At 44.1% G+C, this 23865-nt stretch overlaps 1 protein-coding gene across 1 annotated transcript in view; it reads left to right on the top strand.

Moving 5' to 3' along the window:
• EBF2 (EBF transcription factor 2) overlaps positions 1–23865 on the top strand; it is a 127230-nt gene that overhangs the window by 9584 nt on the left and 93781 nt on the right. Inside the window, exon 6 of the mRNA XM_084221891.1 lies at positions 736–804. Coding sequence (XP_084078017.1) covers positions 736–804 — 69 coding nt within the window. The remainder of the gene's footprint in view (positions 1–735; positions 805–23865) is intronic.

The following is a 23865-nucleotide window of genomic DNA, read 5'->3' as shown; positions in this document are numbered from 1 at the left end:
GCTACTGCCTGTGCAGGAGCATCACCCATGGCAGTGATTATATCAATGGAAATAAGGAACTGTCTCCTGATTTTTAAATTTTTATTGTTATTTATTGTAACTAATATTATAATTGAATGTGTATAAATTAATACTTAGTCTTAAGGGTTTTTCACTGAAGCAATTGCAAAGGGATTAGAAAAGCTGACCTGGAAAACATCTCTTCAGATCCTTTGTAGGACCTAAATATGTTCAGTTTCTGGCTTTTCGTAGAGTGCTGAAGTTTTCAGACACCATATAAAACCTAGATATTTAATAATAAAAAAATACAGAAGTATAAAAAATATTATTGGACTATACCAAACTATTAGGTTGCTTATAGTCAGTTCTACCACCTTTTGATGGACTTTTAACCCCACATCAGCCATTTGGTCCTGCCTGCAATGACATTCTGACATCTGTTAATCACTTATTAGACCTTTATGAATATCACCTCAGTCTCAAGTGTGGCCATATTGCTGTTCATTTTTGGCTGGGTAATTCAGAATGGATTACAGGGAGCTAAGTGCCAAACTCCAGCTGGAACCAGCCAGGACTTAGGCACCCAATTCCCTTCATTTTCCCTTCTGGAAAGCTGAATTTTTACCCCTCCAGGCAAATATCGAGTGCTGAAGGTTTTCTGACAGACTTTGAGCTGGTTCTTTGCTCTCAACTGTGCCAGTGGTTCTTTAATTTTGGTTTTCTTTCCCTCTCCAGTCGGTGCTGTGAGAAGAAAAGTTGTGGCAACAGAAATGAGACCCCATCTGACCCTGTGATCATTGACAGGTAGGAGATGAACTCTCATTTTCCTGCAAAAGCATCCCAAAGTTGTTGTTTTTCACTTTGATCACCAGAGCATGTTTCTCACTGGTTATCTGTTGATGTCTGCCATTTGGGGACCTTGACAAAATTGATGTTTATTTTTTAAATGAAATTCTGTTTTTATTGTGACCAAATATTCCATGTGTGCACCTGGAACATTCTCTCCTCACCAGGGATGGGATCCAACTGGATTACTGAGACAGATAAAGCTTTGGGCAGCCTGGCAGCTTCACTAATGTTCTTTAACAAAAGAGCAATATTTTTGTAGAAATGTGGGGTGAAAGGGAGGGGTAGAAAGGCAAAAATGCAACATTAACTCTGACAGGTTTGGGATTGTGAACAATTTTATGTAGAACAGCTTTGTGTATTACTCATTTGCAGTTCAGGTTTAGGTTCTTTTGCTAGTTTTTAGGTCAATAACATAAATGGAGAGAACAGCAGTTTGTGAAACCATGAAGTGGCGCTGTAAAAATTGGGTGTATTTGGGGGAGCTTAGGAAACTTCCTTGTAGAACTCACTGACATGGAAGAGTTGAAATCTGGAGTTCAGCAAGGCTCAGACAGGGAAAATGAAACCAGGCAGAGCTGCTTCAGAAAGGAGCAGACATACAAGGGCTCCAGAAGGGGAACAGTAAATAAGGAAAAGCCAGCAAGAAAATGTTTTCCCCCAGATTATTCTGTAGTAACTGTTAAAGGATTCCTTCTCCCTGAAGCAGATGCTACAAGAGAGCTGCTGCTGGAGTGGATTGATTTCAGAGCCAGTTTTTATGCCTGTCTGTGTCTGGCCTGTTCCATCTCCTTCCTAATGAGCTTTATTTGTCATAGTATTTCTGTGGACTTGTTTTGGCATTCAGAGCAGTAAAGCTGGTTTGAATAAAGATCTGCAATAATTTCCTTAATTTCCTTTTTTTTTTTTTTTTTTTTTTAATCACAGAATTAATCTAAACCATTTTGGAACTCTAATGAGGTGATGGGTTCTCCTTCTCCCTTTGCCCCATGGTTTTCCCTTTTAATTCTGTGCTCACCAGCTGTGGCTGGGGCCAGAGCAATCCAGAGCAATGAAATGGGCTCTTTGGGGAGCAGAAGTCCTGGATGTGCCATCTTGACCTTTCCTATGAAATTTCAAGCTTATTTTTGGCTGTGTTGATGCTTGGTATGAATGTGCATTTGGGAACTTTCCAGCCCAAAGTCTGAATTTTCTGGGAAGCAGCTCAGGATGGAAGGCCCTGGATTGAGACCTTGACAGGGACAGTTCCTACCCCAGCTGAATTTGTAATCCTGAGCCAGCTGCTTATCCCCATGCAAAGTGAAGATTCTGATGCTTCCTGGAGGGCTTTGGGATGTGCTGATGTAAAATGAAACAGAAACCATGAGAAAGAAAAACCCTGTCCTTTCTAACCACGGTGTGTAAAATGTGCATCACAAATCACCTGCTGTGCTCACTGAGTCCCAACCTTTTCTACTTTGCTCTAAAACCTCTCCTAACAGTCTAGACCTCTCCTAATTTGTTCTGAGCCCAGAACCTTTTTCCTGCCTGCCCTGCTAACAGCAATAGGCATTCTCTTGGCATGGAAGCATCCTCCAGGCTCAGTCCTGCAATTCCTTTTTGTGTGTTGGTTCTTCCCTTTCTCTGTGTGTGTGTGTCTCCATTCCAGGTGAACTCTGGAGCTCAGTGAGGGTAGATGAGGGAAATAACTCAGGGGTGCAGCCTGATAGAGCTGCTCCATTCAGTTAAAGGCAGCCACTAAATCAGATTTAGGCTGCAGAGAGAAGAATTTATCCCAGCTCTGCCCTGATGTCTGGAGGAGGCTTGGCTTGGTGAAAGAAGCAAAAACCCAAAGCTAAATATTTTCCTTTTTTCTACCACTAACTGGTGGTGCAGCATCAAGAGAGGGACTCCTCCTTCTGGCAGAGTTATCTCTGCACAGTTATTTCTGTTCCACCTCTTCCCCCAGTGAAACTGGGCCTGAGGAGTGAAGGATAATCCTGTGTGCACATGTACTGCAAATAAAGTGCCAGAGCTGTGCTGTGCCTGTCTGTGCACAGAAAAATCCTTGGCTTGTCTGTCACCCTCCCACACCTCCCCAGCACCAAGTACAGCAGCTCAGGAGTTGAACTGCACCCTCCACTCCTCTGAAATGCTGTGGGGTGGTGTTTTATTGTCTTTCAAGCAAGGAGAGTCCTGTGTGCTCTGGACTAGCTGGACAGCAGCACTTTGGTTTATTTAGGGGGTTTTTCTATAGCTTCTTTAAAGGAAAGCACCTCTGCTTAGGGACTTGGCAGCAGGTGGAGTATGATTCCTGAAGTGCACCTTGCAGCCATGTGGATCAATAAATATGGTGATATGTTCAGCTCAGTGATGCCTTCATCGTGGGTTGCTGCTAATTTAAAATGAACTACAGGTTTTCTTTAAATAGAGATTGAAATACAGGTGTTTTTCCCTGGTGTGAAATGATAGGTCAGTGTAAAATTCTGCCACGTACCAGCCTGGCTGTAACATTGTCTCATGTCTCTGGAGAAGGGAAAAAGGAAAATGGAGAGAGGAGAATTGCAAAAACACCTTTGTGTTATACAGAGCTCTGCCTAAGCAGTGTGGGCAAAGCGAGACAGAATTCCCATGGAATAAAATTCCAGAATCTTTGAGACTGGAAAGGTCCCCAAGGTCATTGAGTTCAACTGTAACACCATCATCAATACAGTGATTTCCCCTTTATTTGTTTCTCTCCCACTTTTTTACCTGCTGTGTCTGGAGGGAGACATTACTCACTGGTGTTCACCAGATCCTGGGGACTTGTAGCCCTGTTTAAAAAGCAAGAAATAGTTCAGTGGGAAAAAAATGTCAACCTCGTTGTTGTTGTTGTTGTTGGGCTTTTTCTTCTCCTTGAAAGAATTCCAAAAGTTCTGATGCTGAATAAAACATTTTTGCAGTGACCTTTGCTCTGGGGACTGGATTTAGATCCGAAGGCCCTTGCAGTTATTTTTCCACTCCCTCTTGGAAATGAGAATGTTTCCATATGAAAGGGAACTTCTCTGCTGAAAGGCAGTGGGTGCCCTCTCCTGCTGGCAGAGGGCTGCAGGATACATTGGAATATTTTGGTTCCTGTGATGTTCTGAGCCAGAATTCCAGCGCAATTCTGGACAGAATTGGATTTCAGAGTGCTGCCTGTGATTTAACAGGGATGGCACAGCTCAGATCCTGCAGTGCTGCCATTACAGCAGTCCAAACTTGGGAATTCCACTGGAGCACAGGGCTGGAAGGACCTGTGATTGCATTTTTAATCCAGAAGCACTTGCACTCCAAGGTTTTGGAAACATGAGCCATAATCAGGTCTCAAAATGTCAGAGCAAGCTTTAGCTTTGTGTGCACAACCAGAATTAGTGAGAGCTAAGTTGGTTCTGGTGTTCCTGTGGTGGATCCCAGCTCTGGTGGATTCATCCTGGATTTCTGCTTGCCTTTGGAAATTGGTATCTGGGGAATTGGTTGATCTAAGAGACATCAAATATACAAATATTATCTTTTTTCCCCTTCTCTCATGGTTGAAGTGCTGGTTCTTTATGTTCCTGGTAGTTCCTGGAAACTGGAGAGTGAATTTGTGTTCATGGAAATCACAGTCAGGGATGTGAGGTGCTGGTGCTGGGGAGCTTTTGGATGGGAGGGTGGAAGCTCATTCCTTTGAAGATGGCACTTCCAATTGAAAATTGTACTTTGTTACACCTGTGCTAGAATTACTCAGTTTCTTGCCTTTCCTACCCTGCTTATGCAAATAAAAAGAACCTTGGTATTAGGATTAAGAGGTTGTGGACGATGCAAATTAATTTAATTAATCACTTTACTGCAGATTTTCTCTCTCATTGTAGGTGAGTTGTGTAATTTTGGATATAAATTCATCAAATGGCAATGACCTTTTGATTTCTTTAGTTTTCTTTGTGTTCTTGAAGATTCAAGCTCTTTAGAGGAGGTTATTTTGTGTGCTTGTTACTCTTGATGCTTTACTGAGTTCACTGAAGCTGTGGTTTAACTGAAGCCTCTGTGGTATAGGGGAGAACTGGTGTGAGATTTTTAGTTGAAAAATTTGCATTTTTGGTTTTTTACCTTCCCCCCTCCTTTTCTAATAGAGAGAACCAGTCAAAAGAAATTTACATGTAATTCAAATGAAACCTCTTAAACAGTCAAGAGAAATTTTTATGTCATTCAAATGAACATCTTAATTCAATTAAAAATGCAGTGTCACTAGGGTGGGACAGATTTTTTTGCTCCTACAAGTGAAACTCAGAACAGCAGAAAAAGCTGGGAGCACAAGCCCTGCTGCCCCATGGTCCTGTGCTCCCTTGGGCTCATGGAATGAGGTCCCTTAGCTCAGGTTCTTTCAGCACCCCAGACATTGGGTCCAACTCCTTCTACTTTTAACCAAAATCCTTTTCCTAAACTGTTCCTGATTGTCCTGGGAAGGGCCTGGTGTGCGTTGCACATTTTATTATTTATTTATTGTGATTGTTGCTGGGGAGGGAATGGAGGGGATTGGAGGGGAGGTGGGGATGGAGAGCCAGTGCCTCCAGCTGGGTCAGCATCCAGTGGCACCAGCTGAGCACTGGGCACCCTGCTTGGGGGTGCTGAGGGGCAGCGTGGATCAAGTGCCACGTGCTGCAAGGGGAAAAATGAGGCTTTTGTAGCTGCTCTTGAACAAAAAGCCAAGGCCTGAGCACAGCTGGCAACTTGTCAGCCTCTCTGGGAAGGAGCAGCAGAGCCTGGGTGACATCCCTGTGCCAGGGGGTCCATCCCTTCCCGGGGAATGGAGGTGCAGGGATGGAGGTTTCCATCCCTGCTGGTGCCTGCCCTCCCTGCTGCAGGGACAGAGGGCTGAGCTCTCTCACAGGCACTGAAATCCCTTCAGGGTTAACAGGGATGGGCTTTACATCCTCTGGGGGTGTGTGTCCCTCCCTCCCTCTCACCCCACTCCCTCCCTGCCCACTTCCCTCTCCCTAAAAACCCCAAAAGAACACACAGCTGAATTTTCATTTTGAAGGATCTAACTCCAAATAAGTGCAGACTTCTTACCTGTTTTGTTTTTTTTTTTCTTTTCTTTTCTCTTTTTTTCCTTTTCTCTTCATCTCAGCCATCTGAGAAGGACTTTTCCCTTACATCTCCCTTTGGGGTGATTCCAAAACCCCCTGGGTAACTCAAGGATGTTTCCTCATGCTCAGGGGCAGAACAGCAGGACTGTTCCAGGGAGGCCTGGATCAGATTCCCACTGACACTGGGCTGCCCTGTCACCTTAAGTGACATAAGTGCGTGCCTCAGTTTCCCCCTTAATGTAAAGCACTAGCAACTACCTGGCTGTGGAGAGTGGTTTCAGATCCCTGACCAGGAGTTTTTGGGGTTATTTTTCACTTTCCTGGTGCCAGGAGGATTTAATCTGCATGGCAGAGTTTGGTTGTTCCTGTTCTGCCCTGTTCTCTGTGGCCCTTGTGAGTCTGCCAAGGCAAAATGAATCTCTGGGATCTGTTGCTGCTGTGGGGTGAAACCAGGAGCTCTTCCCAGCTCCCTGTGTGCCCCAGTCCCCCCTTCCAAGCCCCCCAAACCTACAATGATCTCTCCCCCTGTCCTAGGGAGTCAAAGTCCTTTGTTCACTGCTAAACCCTGCTCTCCTGCAAAGAGCTGCTGTTGTGCCATCTGTCTCTTTATGAATTTTTTAGTAGACTGGATGTTTGTGGGGAGTCAGTAACTTAAAATTGCACTATCCCAGCCATTTGACAAGTGGTTCTCTTAGTGCCTAATTTGTTTGTTTCTTTTTATTTCCCCCTCTCTTTCAGACAAAAAGAAAATTCTTTACTAGTTTGCTGTCCAAAACATCTTGAAATCTTTGATGTGTGCAAACACTTAAAGCTTGTAAACAGACTAAGCTGGAGAGTAGCTTGTGTCATTTAATCTTTTTCATTTAATGTTGACAGACAACAGATTTTCCAGCAAGCTGGTGAGTCAGAAGAAGCTTAAATATCTTTTTGAGTGTGTTGGGAAAATGAAGAATGGACTGGTTGGGTCTGTGGAAGTCCTGGGTTCTGCTGCTTTCTCCCCACCACAGTCCCTGTATTTCTGCAGCCATTCACAGGGTCTGTGGTTGACTATAAACTCTGTATGTGATTTTCTGACTTTCCCTGATAGCACAAAGACACAGGTGCTGAGAACTGATGTGTGGAAACACTCTGGTGATGTGCAATTTGTAAAGTTTCTCTCCCCCAGGGCTGTTGGTTGCTGCTGCCTGGGCTGGAGGTGCTGCTGCTTGTGGAATGGAGCAAGAAATGAGACAGGTTTAAATCACTGCTGGCTTCAAGCACAGATTATTGGGGAATTAAACAGAGCTGGAACTTTATTTCCACCTGTTTCCATTTCTGTTTTGTGCAGATTTTCTCCTGGCCATGTGCTGGCACTGTGGGCATCTCTGCCCTGCAAACAGAGAGATCCCTTTTGGGATGTGCTGGAGGGAACACAAGTGTGGGAATGCCCAGCAATATTGATCACTTCAGTTCCATTAAATCTGTAACCAGAACAGTTAGCTCATGTCCTGATCTGAGACCTGTGAGGGAAACATGGCTGAGCCTAAGCAAGGGCACCTTGTATAATTTAACTTTATATTTAAATTTTAAATTATAATTAAAAAAATAAAACCTAATTATTGCTGCTACTGCCTGGCAGCCTTAAGAAAATAAGTCCAATGAAGACAAGACCCGAAGGATTTCAGCAGCTCTGCATAAACCAGATAAACTTCCCTGATGCTCTAGAGCATCTTGGACAGGAGCAGGGATGGATTCCAGTCTTGTTAGATCAGTTGAGATAAAAACATTGATGGTGCTCAGGCTCAGTCCTGCATGAGCAATGCAAAGATGGGAGTGAAGGTGTAGGAGAATCCTTGTTTCTTTTTAAATTGAGGCTTTTCCCTGTAACTAGGGAGAGTTTGGTCCAGTTTGTGCTGGTGAACAGTGACTGAGGAGGTTAAGGGGCTGCTGACCTCAGAAGGACAGAGAGCAGAGTAAGGAGCCATTGGAATCAATGAGGTTGGTAGTAGTGGAAAGGGGAATGGAAAACAAGTTTCCCATGGACTAAAGCACCTCTGGGAATAGAAGCTGAGGATAAATTCACTGTGCAAACAGCACAGAAGAAATTCTGGGTATGTAGAGCAGCAGTGTGTGACATGGGATCTCCACAGCTCCACTCCTTGGCTCTGTGTTTGCCTGGCTCCATCTGCACCCATCAATAAATGTGCCAGTATTTCAGAGTATTTGCATCCTAATGAAAGCACCCTCTGTGTATTTATGACCTGAAATTCTCTTCTCACTTTTGCACTCCTCTCGGCCTCTGTCTAGACCTGGTTTTATGGACTTGTCACTTCATCTGCCCTAAGCTTTTTAGTTACTGCCTCTGGCTTTCCTTTTGAACCTTTTGTTTTTCTCTTCATCCCTTCCCTGTGTGTTCCTTTCACCATCTGTTTCTGGTGGGATCTTCCATATTTTCTGCCCTGTAAACATCCCAGGGTTTCAGCCTCTCTGAAGGTGATTTCTTCACCTCGAAGTTCTCCCAATTAATGTGTTCCTGCTTTCAGATGGGATATGAAACAATTTGTCCTGCTTGGAATGTCACCCCAAATCCTTGTGAAGTGAAGAAAAGATTGAGACTGAAAGCACAAAATGTGCATCTGAAGCTTAAATCAGTTGGGGATGTGATTTAAAGCTATGTTTTGCCCAAGATGATGTAGGAGACAGGTTGTAGGACACACTCCACGTGTAGAAGTGGCACCCAAGTCTTGTATTCCAGGCTGGATCATGTAAGCATGGCCTGGAACAGCATTTCCCCTCTGCAGCTGGGACTCACATTCCCATCTTCCTCCCTGCTTTGGGTCTCTAATATGCTGCTGTCATCTGAGCCATCCCTCTTTTTCCTCCTTATTATTTTTCCTTTTTCTCCCCATCTCCTCTGCTACTTTTCCTCACAAATAGATGCTAATGTCTCCATGGGCATCCCACTTATAGCTCCACATTTGGTGGCTTTTCCTCCAAGTGGAGTCCATCAAGCCTGTAAATTGTGTTGGATCAGTGAGCCCATAATGAGCCTTCCAAGTCCAAACAGTGCAAGTCTGCTGGGATTTTATTGTTCATAAAGCTCCTTCCCTGGGGAGTGATAGAGCCATTAGGTGTGTGCTGTGTTTAATATTTGGCCATGACAGGAAGCAATAATTTTCTATCTTTTACTGTGGCTCCCCAGTTGTTTTTAAGCAGTCAGCTTATTCAGTCTCAGTGCTGGGAGCCCATTAGGCAAACAGCTCTTCCCTCCATGAGTTTGTGTCTTCCTACAAAGGCTTGTTTCAAGGAAATAAAATAAAATCAAGTGGCAACTGCTTGCCCTGTGGTGGCTTTTAATCCCTTGCCCTTCTCAGTGGCTGTCACTGACAGGGGTTGACATAAGGCTGTTTTCACCAGAAAATGGCATTTTTCATGCTGAATGAGATTTTTTTTTTTAATTATTCCAGCAGAGAACAACCACCAAAGCTCCCACGTGCATGGTGTGTTATGGGTTTGGGTATTTATCTTGTGCAAATCCATGATTTGTTTCAGTGGAAGCAGCAGGAAGGTTGTATTTAAGTATCCCAGAAGTGGTTTTATATCTATATAAACAGAAAAAAAAATGAAAACAATAGTTTTGGGTGTAGCCTGTAGGAAGCTTCTCCTCTGACTGTCCTTCCCTGGCATTCCCAATGCTTCTCTCCAAGAACCAGGCAACTTTCTCCATGGAATGTGTGAGGAATTCTGCACGTTCTGTGTTCTGACTGTGCCACCAGGCTGCTTTTCAGCCTGATTATTGCAGGGGTTCCCTTGCTCTCTGCTTAGGTCTCTTCCTTTGCTCCAGGGGAAAAGTTTTCCACTTCTTCATCTCCCCTCTGGGTCCTTGTCTGGGATCTCTGCAGCTCAGTGGGAGAGGTTTGTGCCAGGAGGGGAAAAAGGGATTGGCTGGCTCTGGACCCCAGAGCTGCTGTGGGGGCTCAGAAGCACGAGGGGTTTGCATTAACCAGGAACACACAGACTCTTTTTCCAAACCAAACCTGAGAGGAAGATCCTGGGGTGTTTGGGAAGAGGGAGGGCAGTTCCAGAGGTGCTTAAAGCAGTTGAAAACAGCACACAACAAACACATGACACCAGCTCATGGCATAAAGAAATTAAAGCTGAGTGCTGATGTCTTACAAATCATATTTAATTAATTTTTAAGAGGTGTGCTAAGGTTTTCCTATCATAAAAAGTTAATTTAAATGGATCCTGGTTCAGCAAAGCAATTAACACTTTATATTATCTAGCACCAACACCAAGAAGGGTGTATGTAAATAGTTTAAATGAAGTAAGTCCTGAAAAGAAAAGTGAAACTGAAAAGATTGATGTTTGGGTTGATATTTGGAAAGAAAGATCGTGCTTTCTTTCACAGTCACAACATTTCTGTAAGAAAATTCAGATCCTGAAGGTGCCTTTTTTGAAAAGATGAAATTTGAGGTTCTTGTGCTCGCATGACTCTAAACCACAAGATGCAGTTTTGGGTGGCTGATAAAGCTGAGTTCTGCCTCCTTCTACACCCACTGACCTTTAGTTTTTACTGTGGAAATGGTCTTGGAATTGATGGATGCTAGAAAGTTCCCTGGGTCTTCAAATTTGCGTGTGCTGGATTGTAATCTGGATCAGGAGTGCTTCAATATAAATTGTAACTTGCATTAGGAGTGCTTGAATTTGGTTTTCCTAATCTCTACTCTCTTTGGGAATGTGGGTGCTCAGGGCCTGCAAGAAAAGTAACCACAACTTTTCCAGCTGAATCTCTGCCAGGATAAATCCTTCCCCTTTGAAGCTGACAAAGTATCTGCTCAGTCAAAATTCCTCTGCTAAAGAGGGGAGAAAAAGCTGTACAGCGTTGTGTCAGCGTCACTTGGTCACACAGAACCTCAAAAAACCCCCATCCTCTGGGATGTTTGGGATGTTTTGGTTTTTTTCCCCCCTTTCCTCTTTATCTGAAACATTTCCCAGCATTCCTTCAGGGACATCTGGTTCTCTCTTTTTCCAGCTTTCCTTTGGCACCTTCAAAAAGTGTCACTGTCAGCTCTTTCTCTTCAGCCAAACAGCACAGGCAGGACGCTGGCTCTGCCCAGGAATTTGCCTGAAATGGAGCTGCCCTCCAGGAGCAGAGACTGAAACCATTTCTGGGATGGGAGTGTGTACACCTTTGGTTTTATTTTTACAGAGAAATACATTGTATTGTATGTATATATAATATATATATTTAAAATAGTTACCTTATATATTATGTGTTATTGTAATATATTAAATTATTAGATAGATTTTTTACAGGCAAATATAACATCTTCATGAAGTTCAGACTTTTTCTGCACTCATAAATTGATGGTTCTTTAGAATAATTAATTATCATGAGAGAGTTCAGGGTTGTACTGGATATGTCCAAGAGGATTTAATTTAGAGTTACTTCTTTCATCCTTATTCTAGCGTTCTGTAACCCCTGAATGAGTTTTTATGAGGAATCTTCCTGTACTTCAGATCTTTGGTGTGTGAAAGGTTTCCCTTTAACATTGCTGCAGCTGCAGGAGGGTGTGAGGTTTGATCTTTCTGCAAGCTTTAATAAGAGTGCTAACAATAACAACAATCATGATAATAATTCTTCTCTGTATCTTCCATGCACTTTACTTTTCTCTCTATCTCAGAAACCTAGAGCTGTTTCAGAGCTGCTTTGGGGCAGTGCAAGCATTGGCAGAGCAGCACAGGGTGGATTTTAACACCCCAGTTCCACATCCCAGTACAAGCCTGCAGCACAACCAAGCTCATTCCAGGTACCAAACCTCCAGGATTGTACCAGAACTCCCAGGGCTTTGCTCAGGTCATGATCTGAGCCTCTCTGCCACCACCACCTCCTCCCCCAGACACAATATTTCAGATCCTTTGTGAACAGTGAAGTTAAACCAAGACACGACTGGATTTGAATTTCAGCCCCTTCCCCTCCAAGCCATGGGGCTGAACTGGGAAAATTCCCTGAGCCAGTTTCTCTCCCTGCAGCTGCCTCCAGCCCACCCTGTGGCACTGGCCAGGGGTGTGCAGCAGGGAGGGAGCCTGGAAGCTCGCTGCTGGAGCAGGGCAGGCTGCAGGAGGGAGGGATGGCTGTGGATAATGGATGCTGTGTCCACCCCAGGGACTGGGAAGGGGCGCCCAGCCCCTTCTCCTGTCACCCGTGGTATGTCACGTCCCCTAGATGCAAAGGGCAGGCAGCTCCCAGTGACATAAATCTGCAGTTTCCAGTCTGAAGGACTCACCCCCTTCATCCCCAAAGGTCTGTGTGAGATATTTCATCCCTGCCATGTTCCTGTCCCTTCGACACGGGGCGATGGCAGCGCATCCTCTACGTGTGTGCAGACCCACCTTGGAGCAGCACGTTGTCCCTTTCTTGCGTTTCTTAGACACTTTCTTGTCTCTTTCTTGCATTTCCAAGTGTAAAAATGTTCCTTTCTGAGGGTTTGGCAGTGTTGCAGATGTTTTTTGTTGAGATTTCTGTGTTTGGGTGGGGGAAAGGGCTCTGCACTCTCACGCTCTGTGTCACTGACGCCGGCTGTCACCTTGTGCCGGTTGGTTTTTCCTCTGGAGGAGCTGTCAGGAGATGAAGGGTTGTATTCCCACCTCTGCCTGAGCCCCATCCAGTGCCTGGTGTCAGAGGAATATTGGAAATCATGTCCTCTTGGCTGTGTGAACTCTGTTTTGTGCTGTCTCCTGCAAAAAAGGGTCTGATGTAAAACTTTATTTAATGGACAATTAGTCTGGAGACAACTGGAGAGTGTAGTTAGTTAGTGACAAAAAAAATCAGGATCCAGCTTTTATGCAGAGGGTTCTCTGCACCTCATTGACTGCATTAAAAGCCTCACATTTGGCTCTTGCTTATATTAATTTAAATATCTCTTTTAGGGCTGTCCAGGACAACTGTCCTGTTTTTCTTGTGTTTCAGCTATTTTTTCTCCATCCTTTCTCTCTGGGAAACTCCGGAATGCAGAGGGTTTGTACTGTGCCTAAGGAATTGGGATCCTGCTCTACACTGAGTCTGTAGCTGTTTCTTAAATAATGCAATAATTTCAACTTGCCCCTAATACTGATTACTGCTGTACATGGAAATGTGTTTGTTTATTAAATGGACTCAAACAAAACGTTTATTTTCCCCCCACACCACAGCTGTTTGAAGCATTGTGTGTAAAGTAATTCATAAAACTGAACAACCATTTAAATATTTTGGTAGTTTCTTAAAATTGTAGTCTAGAATTCTTCATAATTTTTTTTGTATAACTGTCAAAACATTTCAGTAGGTTTTGTCACTTGTTGAAACTCTTTGAAAATAAGAAGTTTCTCTTTATAAAGCCTGGCTCTATACTCAGCATGCTAATGTAGCATTCTAATTGTTTCACCAAGATAAAATAATCTCAGATTAAAAAGTAGGGATAAAATCCTTAATGAAAATTATTGTACTCTTATGCCCCAAACAATCCTTGCTAACGATGGGGTCTCCTGTTTCCAGACTGCTGGTTCTAATTGATGTCATTTGATCTGGTCTGTTTGCTGGGCACTGAGTGGCAACTGGAACATGAGATGGGTTTTCAAGGGTCTGTGTGAAAAAAATTTACTGCCACGGGGGTGTCACTGCAGGGCTCCTGGCTGTGGAGGGAATTCCTGCTGTGGGCAGACACAAAAACTGCCTTTTTGTCCATTTTTGTTTGGCCCAGGTCTCACATCCCCAAATATTTGCAGTAACACCATTGCAGAGGGACACCTGAGTGTTCCCCTGCACTCAGGGGTTCTGTGGGGTCAGTGATTCTGTATCACCCCCATAACCCACATGGAAAACTTCCCCTTGTCTTGTTCTATAAAAAATCCTCCTCCCTTATCCCAGTGAAAATTTCCCCTGTTCCAAAGTCCCGTCTCTGTCTCCTGAGCCATGTTTTCTCCTGGAGTTCACCATTGTTTTGCCAGCCCACCCCTGACAAAGCAGAGGTCACATCCACACGACCTCTTTGCTGGTACGAGGAGGCTGCTAAATAATTCACGTGGCCAACTTGATTTCGGGGTCCACATTTGTTTTTTCCACTCTCCTAATCAAGATGCTCATTTAATTCTATTCCAGCACCTGTTCAGCAATTAACACCCTACAATTTGCATCTTACCCTGACATTTGCTATCTTTCCAATTAGTTTTTATATCAGTATAATTAGGTAGGGTTATTACAGTGCATCAAGCAGGGTCGAGGATATTCCCAAGCCTTTAAGCTCTTTCCCAGATTTGTTTAGGGAAGCCACTAAGGGTAAATGGTTGATTAGGATCACTGTTTTTCTTCTTCATTCAGATCAGGCGAAAACTGTTTCCCCATGTGGCCCATGAAAGATCAGGGAAATATGTCAGTCTGTAAGAACTAATATTATGTAGTTCGTGACTTTTTGGGTGAATTTACAGGGGATTAGGAGTAAGGGTCGGGCTGTGCAGTCCCTTGCAGCAGCATCCACCAGTAGCCTTCATTATGCTCTTGCTTTATGTTAAGCTGAGAAACTTGCAACAATGATTTTCATTTTTAAAATCAATTTTTTTTTTGAGTTGACATGTGGGTGGGTGAAAAATCCAAATTAGAGGGTGACCTGACCATACTGAACACTTGGCTTAATTGGTAAAGACTCTGGGAGTGAAACAACTACTCCTGACACCTTTTAATTTAAATCTCACAGAAGGAAGGTCTTGCTGTTCAGCCGTGATTGCTTTGGGTTGTGGGCTCCTCGAGTCAAAAATGGTCCTGCAGCCAGTGTGGCAGGACAGGGGACCTTCCCAAACTGGCTGAACTCCAGCTGATCCCCCCTCAATACCCAGTGCTGATGGAAGAGAGAGTGATGTGGGGAAGTGGGACATGGGCAGGGGAGAGCTATAGCACAGATCAGAGGGGAGAGGATTTTTTTCTTACCTCCCACCATTGAGCTCTGCATGTTCTCCTTTCTTTAAGGTTCAGTTTGAATCATCTCCCTGCAGCCCCCAAATTCCCCTGCATGTCTCTTCATTCTGGAGGTGCACACAAAGGCTGGTATTATCAAGAGGCAACGTTGCCCATGGCAAGATTGCAGTGAAGGGTGGGATTGGAGGAAGATTCCCATTGTTCTGGGGAAAGTGAAGAGCTGGATTTAAAAAACCCCAAAACTGCCACATTTCATGTTGAATCTGGGTGTTATTCTGAGATTTTCTGCAGTGCACCTTAATGATGCTCTCCAGGCCTTGGCAGGGACCTGCTGGAACCCAAAGGAGGGATCAGCCCAAATTCCCCAGCCTGGAGAGAAGCAGAGCTCTCCTGTGCTGTGTTGGTACAAGAAGTTCTAATGTTTATAAGTCTGCAGTAGATTCACCCTTGCCCAACTTAATATTATTTACTATAATGAGCTTCATCTCTCCCCATTCTGTTGGGGCTTTTTAATCCAGAGTTGCTTTATATTGGTAACTGAACAGGCTTAGAAAAATAGCAGGGTGAAACACCCTGGGGAGTTGGGGCAGCAAGGAAGAAGTGAGAGGTTGTTTCATGGAGTGGGAGGAAGGTGTTGGATGTAAAGAAGGCAAAGCAGGACACAGAGATAATGGAATTAATTCTCTCTGCCAGTGCACAGAGCTAGCCTGGCTCACCTCCCTCCTTAATCTGTGAGAGCAAAATCTGACCCAAAACCACCAAAATATTCCCATTTATTGCTTGGAACTTTGGATCAGACTGTACTGGTAGAAGTTATCTCCTCAAATTACTAGAGCTAAAAAGGAGAGCAATAAAAAAAAAGGGACAAATTTTTGTGAGGGTGAAAGCTCCACTTGGGGAGAGCAGAATCGACAGAAGCCCCTCAGTGGATGCTGTGCCCAGCAGATTTCAGAGCTCCTGCAGTGAGCAGGCAGAGCTGCTTCCCTGTGCTGACAGGGACTGTGGGGTGTCCTTTTGCCAAGGTTTTGTCTCAGGCAGGAGCCTTGTTCTTGGGCTGAGCTGTCTGGGTAAGAATGGCCTCTTTACACATGAAGTCCTACACATGAATGGCTGTAAATGTGCTCTGAGAAATGAGGACAGACAATTTGTATAAATCTGATTTAAAAGGAGGAAGAGTCTATATTGAGGAGACTTTTAATGAGATTTTTCAAGCTCTTCTGCTTAGCTGGATGCTCATCTAAGCTAAACCCTGAGCAGCAGAAGTCTTCCCTGATGTCCACCCCTGCATCTTCTCTTGAAATCTGGAGCCTCATGGCCTGGGTGGGTGGGTGGAGGAGAAAGCCACCAAACAATTCCATTTAACATAAGCATGCCCTGTGTTGAGCAGGATGATGCCATTATCTGATCAGCTTGTCAGCCCTGCAATCTCACACTTCATTTTTCCCCTTAATAGATTTCAACTGGGACTGCAAGGGCACTTTGGTGGGTAAACTGGAAAACACAGAGCCTGGTTTCTGTGGGCCAGCAAGGCTTGGTAACCATCCATCATTCAGGAGTTCTAAAAGGCTACAGGAACTCCTAATGGAGAGGCAGGAGGTCTTACAGTGACATCAGGACAGCTTCTGGTGACAGTACTGAAGGGCTGAATTTTACTATTGCTGGTGGCAGGCTGTGTCTTAACCAGCAGTTGGAAACCTTCTCTGAAGATCACCTGCTTATTCACCAAGGTCTTGGACTTCAAAAGCTGAATCTTTAGCTCCCCCATCACTACTTAGACCAGATCTGCCATGCTGCCTAGGACTTTAAAACAGTAATTATAATCCAAATCTAATGGATGGCTTGAAAAAATCAGCCCAAAGGCAGCAGTTGATGTTATAGAAATTGCTGACTCTTAAGAACTTTTGAAAATGAAGCCCTCTCCAGCATATTGCTTTTGAATTGAGGGATTCTGTTCTGGATCCTTATATCTAATGTACATAACATGAGTGACCAATGAAGCCCTCTCCAGCATATTGCTTTTGAATTTAAGGATTCTGTTCTGGATCCTTATATCTAATGTACATAACATGAGTGACCCTGTTCCAGGAAAGAGAATGAGATGCACCTTTTATCAGTGTCCAAAGAGAAAATTTAACCTGCAGTGTCCAGAATGGGCTTGTGGTGTCTTTCTCTGTGAGTTTTGGGCAGCTTTGTGAGTGGAATCAGAGTGATAAAAGTTGGGTCTTTTCCATCTGGATTAGGTCACCCTGTGCACTCCCTGGCGTGGTCCTGCTCAAGAATCTCTTGCTGTATTTTATTAATAATCTCCTGCTTGGAGAGTTGCTTCCCTGTAGGCAGGTGTCCAGCATTGATGGGAGTTACATCCCCTGGCCCAGGGATGTGTCAGACCCTTGATGTGCTGTACCCAGGAACAGGAGAAGAAAGAGCTCATGAAGTAAATGAATAATCACATTAATGATGTTTGCTAAATCTCTCATCCAGTGCACCAGCCAGCATAATTGCTTCAGAGCTTTGTGTGAAAGCCAGCAGGCTGATGGAGAAATAGAAACAAAATTATTCCCTTCCCTTTACCCCAAACAAGAATTTAGCCATTAATAAGGGCTCTTTGTTTCCTAAAAATCTAAAAATAGAAGCATGATGTGTGAGCAGGCAAGGTTTGTGTGTGTAATCAGGACTGGCTGCACTGCCAACTGTATTGAATTTCCTCTATTTGGGGGGATCTTCCAGGGCTTCTGCAGTTCTGTTCACAGAAATGAAGTTTCTCTGCATGAACATCTGAATATTTGTGTTTGAGACCAGCAGTGATCAGTTTTGAGCCGTTTTTCCAACCTCAGATTTATCAGCATGTTATGAAACTGAAACGATGCAAAACTCTGCAAACCCCTTTTTAATCTTTAAAAGCAAATTTGGGGAAAACAATAATAATAAAGCTTACATGTTCAAAGTTGAAAGCCAAGTTTAAAATAAGACAGGAATCTTACAGGTTAGGTACCATCAGCACCTGGGTGTTTGATTCCTCAATTTTCCTCCTGTAAATCTCCTTGGGTGAGCTCAGTGCTTGTAAGTTGTCAGGTACAGAAGGAAGGGGCTGCTGTTTGGAAATAAATAAATTTGTAGGATGAAAGATCACACAAAATATTTGGGAGTTCTGCAGCTGGCACTGGGAGCAGCTGCCTGGATTCCCTTCTCAAGGTGTTGCTGTGTTATTTTGGTGGATTTTAAGAGCCGAAATGAGGGATATGGGACTCTGGGTGGCTCTTCAAAATGCAGTTTATTGTATACAGAATGCAGTTTATTGTATTCAAAATGCAGTTTATTGTATCCAAGATGTTGCAGCAGTCCAGGGTGGTGGGTGACAGAGCCTGTGGAGCTGTCAGCTCCAGCTGCAGGCAGGCCTGGAGACCCTTTGGTTTTGGTTCCATTGCATTACAGACTTTTCTTTCCTGATCATCTTCATACAGTAGAACCAATCTATGCCTTGGCTATTGTCTACAGCCCATCAGAACTGCTGTCATTGCCACACTCATGTCACTGTTCTCCAGTCACTCACAGTCAGTACATCACAGTTTAAGCCAGAAGTTGTTTTTCAGTTTTCTTGCAGTGGAAAATCCTGAGACCTTTTTTCTCCTTGCCTCATTGTCAGGCTTGTTTGCCTGTGCTCTCTTCCTGCTTGGTAAAAACATCTTCTTGTTTGGGGTGGGTTTATCCTTTGCTCTAAGCCATAAAACCCCTTCTAACTCACACACCCTCCTTGGTTACCCAGCAAGGCTGGCTCAGCAATTCTTTTCTTCTCTATCAAAACTCGCTCCCATCTCTATTCCTTCTTCGGATTCTACATTCAAAAATCTTCCTGCCAAGCACACACATCTGGGAGACTTTCCTGTCAAACTTTCATCCTTCCCAACAGGGGATGTTTAGGGGGGAAAGGGACAGGGGGAACCTGGTGAGTGTTTTGCAGCCGGGAGCAGGTGACCAAATTGATGAGTTGCTTCTGTGTTCTGTGCGAGGAGGGGTCACGGAGGAAAAAAAAAACCCATGTGCGGGGAGGACTCTGCATTTTAACACCTTCCCCGCTAAGCAGGAGGCCGGCTCGGGGTGCTAAATTCCTGCCTGTGAAATAAATCCGAGCGCCGTGCGGGCCGGGCTGTCAGCAGCGCCCTGCAGTGATGGCTTTGCAGGGCTTTGCTCCGGCTCCCGCGGCAGCCGCAGCCACTAGGGAGCTGTCTTTAGCTCGGATTTCAGAGTTAGCTCATTAGACCAATAACAGCAGACACTCGCTGGCTTTTTCTTCAAGAATTTGTCAAGCCGGGATGTATTTGCGGAGTTATGGCTTGACAACAATAATGTTCCACCTCCCTTTACCTGTTGTGATGGTTTTCTCACAGAGATCAGCTTTCCCTTTGTTCCTGCGTGCTTCTCTCTGTGCTCATCTCATGTCTTAAAAAGAGATTGAGATGCTGAATTCTTTGGCTCTTCTCAGGTTTGGGAGTTGGCCTTGTATTTTGAACAATAAGGATCGAAATGGGAAAATGTTACACCATCACTCCAGCCATTAAGAAAATCCATCCTGCAGGATATGAAGAGATGAGACAGCCCTGCTAATTATGATGCATGAAAGGATATGGAATTACCAGAAAAGCAGAAGCCAGGGACTCCAGTTTCGATTAATATCTGATACACTTCCACTTAAACAAGTAATTTAATGTCTTCAATTTTAGCAGACCTGACTGGTTTGGGTAGGAAATCCTCATTTAGATTCCATAAGTAAGAGGGAGAAAACTGTGAAATAAAAATAATAAAAAAGTTAGTATTTTTCAGTTTCAGCTCTGGTGTGGGAAAATCGTGACTTGTAGCTTTTGAGCCTGGTCTAGGACATCACAAACACCAGCCTGTCTTGTTATCAATGACATTTGGGATTGTTAAAGCAGAGCTGTGGTGCCACAGCTCAAAGTGGGAGTAAAGAAAGTCTGGAAATGTGCTGTGTAATCCTGCCTGGAACTTGCAGAGTGCTTGGAGCAGGTGGGAATGCTGTGGCAGAGGAGGCAGGATGTGATCTGAGGAGGAAGAATGGAAATGCACTGCGACCTCCCAGTGTAAAATGTCAACAGCCAGTGCTTGACTGTGACTGGGGAGCCAGGGATGGACATCAGGGATGTGCCTGCTCTCTCTTCCAAAGGAGAAATCACTCAATCTGTCCCCTTGTTCCCAGACACCTGATGGGTTTAGGACTGGAATAGAGAGAGGAAAGTTGGAAGCTGAGGGGAACTAGAGGTAAAAATCTGTTTAGATAGAAAGTGACAGTGTTGGAAATTCAATGGTGCCTTTCATGGCTTTTAAAGAAGGAAGGAAAATCCCTGAACTGAGCTAATACAAGTCTTATTTCTGCTCCATCAAAATACTCTCCCAGCTTTGGATCACAGCCTAAAATTTGTCCAGCTGGTATATCTCTGTATGGGAAATAGTCCAAATAGGACTGACAGGCAAGTGGTGTCCAAATTTATTTTACCAGACCAACATAACCATAAATAAGTTTGAAAAAACGTAATGCAGTGTCAAGTTGGTCAGGAGAACATGATAGTGGTGGCTTTTCCTTATCAAACAGAAGATGACCTTCCCTTGCTGACCCTTTGGCTTCTAATTTGCACTGGTTTTCCTGAGGGAGGGTGGGTTTGTATCTGGTTCTGTAGCTGGAGCTGACACCAGAAATGATGGATGTGGCACTTAGTGCCATGACCTAGTTGAACTGTTAGAACATGGGTTGGACTCGATGATCTTAAAGGTCCCTTCCAACCTAGAAATTCTGTGATTCTGTGATTTGTCACAGCACCTCCTAAATTCTGTGTTTTGCTCAGAAAAGCTGTGAGTTGCTCTGTGCTGCACTGGGGGCACCAGTGTCAGTTGGCATTTGGGTTCATTCCCTGCAGGAGCCGTGGGACGAGCGAGTCCAACACAGCCATATCTGGCAAAAAAGCACTGGCAAACTGAGTATTGATTAAACAGCTGATAAAGCTTCATTTGGTTCATTTTCCCACTAATGATGGCAGAATGGGAATGTTTAGTGAGCACAGAGCAGGATGGGGTTGAAATGGCTGGGATGGTTGGGAGTGCAAAGCCACCCACGCTCTGCTGCAGGGACGGGAAGAGCACAACAACTCCAGAGCCAAGGGATGAAGTCAGGAGGAAGTGGTGGGTTCTGATGGGCAAATCTTTCACTGAACGTCTCTGGTTTCAGCACACAGCTCAGCATCTCTCTGCTTCAGCTGACAGGAGGAAACTTCCACTCAGATGCTTGATGATTAAAATGGATTGGAAGCTCTTTGGAACTTTATGTTTGCGTAATAACTCTAATAAAAAGTAAGAGTGACAAAATTTTTCTCTCTTAGCAAGAAGCTCTTGGAAGTTGTAAGTGAATTTTCAATTATTGCAGAGAAAAAAACATTTTTTCAACCAGTAAATGCCCAATGAAGATGATGAAGTGTTGCACTGCAATACTTCTTGAATCCTGAAAGGAGCATAACTAATGGAGATAATTTATTATGACTGTTGAAGATTATTTTTGGTAGATAGTTTGTTTTTTCCTTCAGATCCCCAAGCCCTTTTCAAAGATAAAGTTGCAGGACGTGGAATAGGATTGATAAGCAGTATTTCTGAATTATTTAAATTGATACCTTCTGTAGTAATGAAAATATTTTTCAGTTAATGTTTCCATTACCAGCTTCCCATTTTGGTGATTGTGTGCTAATTTCAGGACAGTTTTCCTAATAAGAACTACTTCTTTTGCAATTTTCAAATTGGGTTAATGGATTTTGCTTTTGAAAGTTAAAATAGCCACCTCCACGTGTCCAAACTAATCTGTGACTGGACTTTGTTACATGTTTGGAATATGAGACTCTGTGCTAAGGCTGATGTTTAGGGAAAGATCCATAATCCCATCTTGAAAGAGTGGTGAAATTTCTGGTGGGAAGTTTGTTCAATGTTGTTGTCTGGGCCCAGGCCTGAAGGTAGAGGGACAAAGTGATGTCCCTCCAAGGTCTCTCTCAGGGCTATTTTTTAAAGATTGAGGGTGGTGTAGCCTAACTTCCTTCAAAAAACAACAACTCTCAGTGCTCCTGCCCTGGTAAGGGCACTCCTGGAAATTAAGTTTTTGGGGGTCCATCTGGTAGCCTGTGTTCCAGGCAAGGTATTCCCAGATGTTCCCAGATGTGCGGTAGTTTCATGCATGATTTTCTGTAAGGCAAACCACGTTTTTAGGCTGTGTCTCATCTTCTCTCCTCCCCCATCCTCATGTGGTTGTTTCTCCTCTGAGGTTAAGCTACAGTCAGAAAAAACAAAATAATGAATGCAATGAGGAAAAGAAGCTGGGGTTTCTTTTTAGCATTTTGGTTTTATTTCTTTCAAATGACACTTGAGGAATTGGAGCCTGTTAAAGCTCTCTCCAAGGAGCAAGGTTTCTTTTGAGAGGAGAACCACGGGGAAATGCAGCAGCAACAACAAAAGTGCACCAGAATCCCTCAGACCTGGGTGTTCTCCAAAGAGCTCTGGCTGTCGTAATTTACACACCTTGCCTAATTCAGAGCACATGTCTCAGCTCCAAGAGGCATTCAGTAGACATGCTGCTGTCTTCCTCACAGTGGGCCTGCTGTGAGTTTGTCAGCAGTGCTGTTAACAATGACAAAGTAGTTCATCAATGTATTTCTTTCTTTCTTTTTTTTTTTTTTTTAACACCAATATCCCAGAAGCAGCAAAAATCTCCTGTGTTGTTCCTGTGCTGTAGCCTTAGGGAGAAACTCAGCAGTAATAGAGCTGCTGCTCCTGGGTGTGCAAAGCCTGCTCTTTAATCAAGGAATTGGCAGTTTGTCCTTTAATCTCCCTGTCTGTGGGTCGTTCCTGTATCCAGGTGGGATTGCCTGGGCTGCTGGTTGTGCTGGCACAGAGCTCACAAATGCTGCTGGGCCAAGGGCTGTCTAGGGCTGGGAGCATTAAATGCACTCCAGGCAGAACCACCTGTGCTCCTGCAGCATTATTTTCCAGCTCTGCTGGGTTTGGAAGGGCTTGGAAGGGCTTGGAAGGGTCCAGCCTTTGGGCCTGGGCCTGTTCTGTGTCTTCTGTGTGGAGCACAACCAGGTTAGCAAATACTCATGGATCCAGAAAAGCTTGGAAATGTGATGTGGAGAGAGGTCTGAGCCGGCTCTGCAGGAAATCCAGCTGGATGATTCAATTTCCTGGTGATTCTCATGCCACTGCCATACCCTGAATGGCACTTTATAATCCAAAAAACACCTCTTGCACTTACCCATGGACCTCTAATCTGCCCCAAAATGACCACTTGCACTTTTCCCTGGCCCTTTGATATGCCCCAAATCATCACTTCTCCATGGCTGCCTGTTCGCCTCTGGGTCTGATGGGAACGGAAGAGAAATTTGTTGAAAGACTGATAACCCAACAACAAAATCAAATGGAACTGGTGAAAATGTCTGCAAGTCCTTTTAGGAGTAGATTCTGGAAATAGATGAGAGAGTAGATGAAGAGTTGGAAAAGCCAGTCCAGAGCTGGGAGCTGTGGATTTTACCTTTTTTCAGTATGAAAGTGTTATCTAAGGTTTATCTTCTGCTCAGGCTCCACTGAACCAAGAAAACCCCAGGTACTGACCCTGGGGACTTGGGCACCCACTTTTTTATGGTCAATAAGAAAATGAACTCCACCATTTTCATGCTGATTTAATTAATTTCTTAAGTCTTCAGTCTTCAGCTGCCCGGTGGGACTTTTGAGGGGGTACCTGTACTGGGGTTTGGAATGGGCAGACTGGGAGCTGACCCCTCCTAGCTGATAAAGGAACCTTCCCCTCTCCCTGCCCCCCCCAGCTCAAGGAGCTTGCTCTGACTCATGTCTGGTGTCTACAACATGTGGTAAGAGTTAAGAGAAAGAAAAAAAAAAAAAAGACAAAAAAGTGGGGGAAGGGTAGGATGAGAGGGTTCCACTGAATTTAGTGAGTCCTTAGAATCTCTGCTGAAGTCCTACAGGGAAAGT

Source organism: Fringilla coelebs (assembly GCF_963513975.1).
Source record: "Fringilla coelebs genome assembly, chromosome: 26".
NCBI classification, from domain to species: domain Eukaryota; kingdom Metazoa; phylum Chordata; class Aves; order Passeriformes; family Fringillidae; genus Fringilla; species Fringilla coelebs.
This window is presented reverse-complemented; position numbering and strand designations above follow the sequence as displayed.